This window comes from Lycium barbarum, chromosome 5, assembly GCF_019175385.1.
Source record: "Lycium barbarum isolate Lr01 chromosome 5, ASM1917538v2, whole genome shotgun sequence".
Classification (NCBI taxonomy): Eukaryota; Viridiplantae; Streptophyta; class Magnoliopsida; order Solanales; family Solanaceae; genus Lycium; species Lycium barbarum.
In genome coordinates, this window is record NC_083341.1 from 83,900,557 (window position 1) to 83,907,202 (window position 6,646).

Consider the following 6,646-nt stretch of genomic DNA (forward strand, 5'->3'; position numbering starts at 1 on the left):
TTCAACGACATTTCATTTATATTCAATTCAATTCACTTAGTATTCAAAACGAATCAATCAACATATTACTTCACCCGAAGCCTTCCAAATTCAACAAGAACAATAACAACCTATTTCCTTCTTTCAAATTCAACCACAACAACCCAACTTACAATCTTCCAACACATGTCTCACTTCCAAAGTCATGAATTATATTTACAATCTACACATTAGCAACATCATTCCTACAAATCTAAGAAACCATACTAATTATCACATTAACTTCTTCAACAATCCACAAACGACTTCCACTTCCTTTCAAACCATTAAATCTTCATTTTACATCATAGAATCTACCACAACAACAATTAAAATACTAAGTAAAATCAATTCACCACATCTCACCAATCCAACCCCTATTCGGCCACATCCCTATACATACCTATTTCATGAATTTCATCCATTTCTACATTCTACAACATCCACAATCATCTCCAACACATAGAAAAGGAGATTAAATCTTACCTTCCTCCACTTGTCATCTCACTTGGCTAGGGTTTATAAATCTCCCAAATGAATGCTTGGCTTGCTCTAACAACTTCTTCATGTTAATGAGGACCTTCCATTTGGTGGAAATACTAGAAGAAAACAATTTTTCTTGATCAATTTCTATGGACCATTTTTTTGAACCATGGCCGAATGGCCTTATTTTTTTTTCTTTCTCCAAGTTTTCTTCTTGGAGTTTTTCATGAATAGTTGTCTTGCCTTATGAGAAATTGTCCATATATATTTAGCCTCATCAAATAGCATGTGGACGCATGCCCCTTCTCTATTTTTCTTGAAGTTTCTTAAAAATAGTCAAAGAAGACTAATTGTCTTCTTAAGCAAGCTTTGGTCCATATATCTTTATAATTTGCCCCATTAAATAAAAAATTGTGGACACATGCTTAGGTGCCACACGTTCAACATGGCCCCTTCAAGAACCTTCTTGAATATTTTGTGAAATTCCCATTTTGCCCCTAGCCTTCCATAATATTACCATGAACCATTTTGTGAATTTTCCTTTTTACCCTTAACCTTTCTCAATATTTCCAAACCATTAATGTTCATAGATAATATTCATAACCAACTTGTACATTAAAATAATTTTGGAAGATGGTCATTCCCTTAACGTACCACGACTACCTTGAAATATCCGAACGTACAAAATACGGGATATAACAGTTATATTTCTCGAGGACTACATAGCGGAGCTCCATCTCATTCGGAGCTATAGCTTTTGGTACTTATTATTTTGTGTACATATTTATGGGCATAGCGGGGTCCTGTCCCGCCTATATGATATGACATACTCTCCTTAGAGGCTCGTAGACATGTGTATATGGTTAGATGTGTTTGGCCTTGTCGGCCTATATTTTGGACGTCATTTTGTTAGCCTCGTCGGCTTATGTACATTGATATGGGCATAGTTGCTAATGTTGATATAAAGGTATTGTTGTGCAATGGGATTAGTATGATTGATGAATAGAAATGTATGATTTTATATGTGGTTCACCTAGATGTAAATGTAAAGGTATGATAAGAGGTGCCCGGGTGGGCTAGCACCGGGTGCCCATCGCGGCCCTCCGGTTGGGTCGTGATAGATTTAAATAAACAGGTGCTAGAAAGTTCTTCATCATTTAATGGATCACAGTTGTTGATTGATGCTGTTGAGAAGGAGAACCAGATTCCTGCAGTCAATAATACAAATTAGATACAGTTAGCAGTTACACATAAAGTCCCAAATCCTAATGCTAATCTCCAAGACATTGTAGCACATAGAGTTTCTCAATTAAAGATTCAAGAAACTTCAGGGAGGAATCAGCAAATAGAGGAGGATAAAGGGATAGAAGACAGTGCCAACATCATCCACAAAGTTGCAAGAGAAGCTAGATTATCACCAAAGGCTCAAGTTAAGAGTGGTAAAAAACATAAGGTCTAAGAGATACCACAGACCAAGAGAATGTCAAAGAGGGCAGCTTCCTCCAAGGGTAAATGATGATTAAGTCTTTAATTTGGAATATTAGGTCTGTTAATACCCAACAGGAATTTCAGAGACTTATCAACTTACAAAAGCAACACAAATGTTTCATAGCTGCTCTAATGGACCTTTTCAGAATTATAGACATTTGCAGAAGTACAAAAGAAGACTGGGCATGGAAATTGCTATCACTAATAAGAATGGGAAGATATGGGTTTTTGTGGATGTAGCAGTCCAATGGCAAGTAATAATGGATGAAGATCAACAAATTACTTTGAACATTCATCACCAAGACATAGAAAAAGATATTATTGTTACTTTTGTCTATGTTAAATGTGGTAAAGGAGAGAGGTTGGCATTGTGGGATGATTTTTATCAAATATCAAGTTCAATGGAGTTGCCATGGATAGTTGGAGGCGATTTTAATGTTATTTTATCAGAAGAGGAGAAATTGGGAGGTATTCCTGTTACACTTGCTGAATGTGAAGATTTTGCTTACTGTGTAAATTCTTGTGATTTAGTTGACATGGGTTGCAAAGGAAGTCCATACACTTGGTGGAATGGTAGGGCTACAGAGGATTGTATATTTAAAAAGCTGGACAGAATCATTGTCAACTCCATATTTCAGGAAATTTTCCCACAAATTGAAGTGGAACATTTGACAAGAACAGGGTCTGATCATTCCCCTTTATTATTATCCTGTGGTGAAGAGGTTGTCAGCTTTCAGAAATCATTTAGGTTTTTGAATTTTTGGACTCAACATGAGTCATTTTAGGATTTTGTTAAACAACACTGGCACACAGAGTTTGTAGGTACTCTTTTCTTGGCCTTTAAACAGAGATTGAGCGATCTAAAGAGGGCTCTATCAAAATGGAGTAGAGAAACTTATGGACACATTTTCAAGCATTTATCAATCAGAGAAGAGTTGGTCAGGGTGAAGGAACAATTGTTTGAGGAAGATCCTAGCATTCACAACAGAATTGTGCTTTAGAAAGCATAAGCAGAACTGAAAAAGTATCTAAACATTGAAGAACAGTATTGGAGGCAGAAAGCTGGCATTTCCTGGTTCACTGAAGGAGACAGAAATACTAATTTTTTTCCATAACCATGTGAATAGGAAGAGGAAAAGCTACAACTAAAAAGGATTCAAAATAGCAATGGGGTTTGGCTGGAGTCCATGGATCAAATTTCTGAGGAAGCAGTGAATTTTCTCAGTAAGCAATTCATACAAGAAGAAGATGCAGTGGAGTTTGAGATTCTTTAGAATGTCCCATCCATGGTTACACATGAACAGAATGTTGTCTTATGTTCTTATCCCTCTAAAGATGAAGTAAAAAGGGCAGTTTTTGCTTTGGGGGGAGACAGTGCTAGTGGTCCAGGTGGGTTTACAGGTTTATTCTATCAGCAATATTGGGAAATAGTTGGTAATGATGTCCATGCTGTGGTTTTGGCCTTCTTTGATGGAAAAGAGTTACCTAAATCTATTACTCATACAAATCTGGTTCTTATTCCTAAGAAACAGACAGTGGAGACTTTTTCAGACATGAGGCCTATCAGTTTATCTAACTTCATCAACAAGGTGATTTCAAGGGTTATACATGATAGGTTATAAAGTATTCTCCCTACTTTGATTTCCTCAAATCAATCAGGCTTTGTTAAAGGAAGGAGTATATTTGAGAATATTCTACTCACTCAAGAGATAGTCTCAGATATCATAATAAGGGGCAAGCCTGCAAATGTGGTTATTAAACTGGACATGGCTAAGGTTTATGACGGAGTATCATGGAAGTACCTAATGCATGTATTAAGGAAAACGGAAAGAGCCAAATATACCCCTGTACTATGAGAAAAGGGCCAAATATACCCCTCGTTATACTTTGGGGCCAAATATACCCACGTCATTATACTTTGAGGCCAAATACACCCCCCATCTGTTAAAGTTGTCCAAGATGGACATCTGATCCTACGTGGCTGTCACACATTTGATGAGATGGATGTCACGTGGTATGCCACCTAAAAACCCTAAACCATTTTACCCCTCCTCTCTATTTGTTCTTCCACCACTACAATTTCCATCCTCTCCACCACCATTGCCACCATCACCGCCACCACCACCATCTCTATATCTGATGGGGGTTTGCACATGATCAGGCTCAATTTGTCCATTTTTGTTTTCTCTTCTAAAAAAAACTCCCATATAATCATTCCATATCTCTCTTCTGTTTATGTCATCGGAAAACGATGTTGGCAGTCGGAAAAACTTAACAGGTATTAAACAATTGAACATGAACCTTCCATTAAACAATTGGTTCTCCCCATGAGCATCTCTCCAATTTAATTCAACTGCTAAAAGCAGCCGCCAATCCCTTCTTCCTTTATTCATTTTGATATAGGTTTCTATTTTAAGAATAAAATTTGATGCTTTTTTAAATTTCTATTGACATGCCTGGTTGAATCTGAAGTAAGTTTTTTATTTCCGTTGAGTTTTTAAAGTTTGAAATTCAATGTTACTTTGTTGCGTGTTGTCTTTCTGTTGGAATATAAATGAAGCTATTGGTAGGAGAATAGATAACGGGACAAATTGAGAGTTGGTTGTGGTGGCGGTGATGGTGGTAATGGTGGTGGGGGGGGGGGGGGGGGGGGAACATTTAGTGGCGGAAGAACAAATAGAGCCTGTTTGGATGGGCTTATGTCTATAAGCTGTTTGCATCTTATAAGCTAAAAAAAATAAGTTGGGGTAGTGTAACTTATTGTTTTTGGCTTATAAGCTGTTTTCAGCTTATAAGCTGCTTTAAATAAGCTAAGTCAAATGGGACCAATTATTTTTTTGAGCTTATTTTAAGCACAAAATGACTTTAAGTTGGCCAGTCAAACACTCAAAAAAGCTGAAAACAGCTTATAAGCAACTTATAAGACAGTCCAAACGGGCTCATAGAGGGGAGGGGTAAAATGGGTTAGGGATTTTGAGGTGGCATGCCACGTGGCATCCATCTCATCAAATGTGTGGCAGCCACGTAGGATCGGATGTCCATCTTGAACAACTTTAACGGATGAGGGGTGTATTTGGCCTCAAAGTATAACGACAGAGGTATATTTGGCCCCAAAGTATAATGAGGGGTATATTTGGCCCTTTTCTTATAGTACAGGGGTATATTTGACCCGTTTCCGTAAGGAAAATGGGATTTGCTGAATATCTTATTAATCTGATCATGAGATTGATAGAGAACAATTGGTATTCTGTTTTACTTAATAGACAAACTACTGGATTTTTCCATTCTTCAAGAGGAGTAAAACAAGGGGACCCTCTATCTATAGTTTTATTTCTACTTTCTGCAGAAGTATTATCAAGGGCTTTAAATGATTTATTTAAAGATGATAAGTATGTTGGAGATGGGATGCCAAAGTGGACAAATACATTGAATCATCTAGCTTATGCTGATGATATAATTATTTTTACTTCTGCTGATTCATGTTCTCTAAGGAGAATTATGCAGATTCTGAAGAAATATGAAAAGACTTCTGGGCAATTAATCAATACCTCTAAGATTTCTTTTTATATGTTTTCTAAGGTGGGCAATGAGTTGATGCAAGCAGTAGAGAACATAACTGGTTTTTCTAAGGGACAGTTCCCTTTCTATCTTGGTTGTCTTCTCTGTTATTCTAGGAAAAAGAAGATTTTCTATGTTGACTTGTTTAAAAAAGTGAAGGAGAATCTGCACTCTTCGAAAGGAAAAATTCTTTCCTTTGGAGGAAAAGTTGTTCTGATTAATAGTGTTCTTCAAAGTATGTCTATTCACCTCCTTTCAGTGATTGCACCTCCTAAATGTGTAATTAAGGAACTCCATAGGATATTTGCTAGATTCTTTTGGAGTAGTAAGGAAGAAGGGAGGATTAGACATTGGGTTTCTTGGAAGGATGTTTCCCTACCAACTGTGGAGCGGGTCTGGAGTTTAAATATCTATTGGATGTGTCTAATGCCTTATTTGCTAAATTGTGGTGGAGATTCAGGACTACATCTTCTGTCTGGGCAAATTACATGTGGAACAAGTATTGTAAAAAAGTAATTCCTTCTTTGGTACAATGGAAAGGTGGAACACAAGTGTGGAAGAAGATGCTACAAGCAAGGGAAGCAATTGAGCATGAGATTTGGTGGGAAATTAAGGGGGGATCATCCAATGTTTGGTATGAAAATTGGACCAAACTGGGTGCTCTTCACTATGTAGTTCCTATTGAATATCCCTAAATGAAGATCTGGAATATGTGGCTTAGCTAATAGATGGAGGATGTTGGAAAGATCAATTACTTAATCAATCTTTTCCAGTAGACATAGTAGAACATATCAAATCTGAAATTCATATAGGGAAACTGGAAGGTAATTGGGACAGACCTTGGTGGATGCCTACTAGTATAGGAAAGTTTTCTGTAAATAATGCATGGAACATTTTGAGATAGAGGGAGCATGAAAAAACTGATTTTAAGCAATTATGGATTAAGGGAGTGCCTTTTAAAATATCTTTCTTTCTGTGGAGATTATCGAAATATATCCTCCCTACTGATGACACATTAATAAGTATTAGGATTCCCATTGTATCAAGATGTTATTGTTGTACAGTCCCACAACAATAGACTATGCAACATCTTTTCCTG

The 6,646-nt window shown here is 36.9% G+C and overlaps 1 protein-coding gene across 1 annotated transcript; it reads left to right on the forward strand.

Annotated features, from left to right (window-relative positions):
- Positions 1–3,275: 3,275 nt before the first annotated feature.
- Positions 3,276–3,845, forward strand: LOC132639541 (uncharacterized). Its single transcript, XM_060355982.1, has 2 exons — positions 3,276–3,555; positions 3,649–3,845. The coding sequence occupies exons 1-2, from the start codon at positions 3,276–3,278 to the stop codon at positions 3,843–3,845; spliced, it is 477 nt and encodes a 158-aa protein (XP_060211965.1).
- Positions 3,846–6,646: the final 2,801 nt, after the last annotated feature.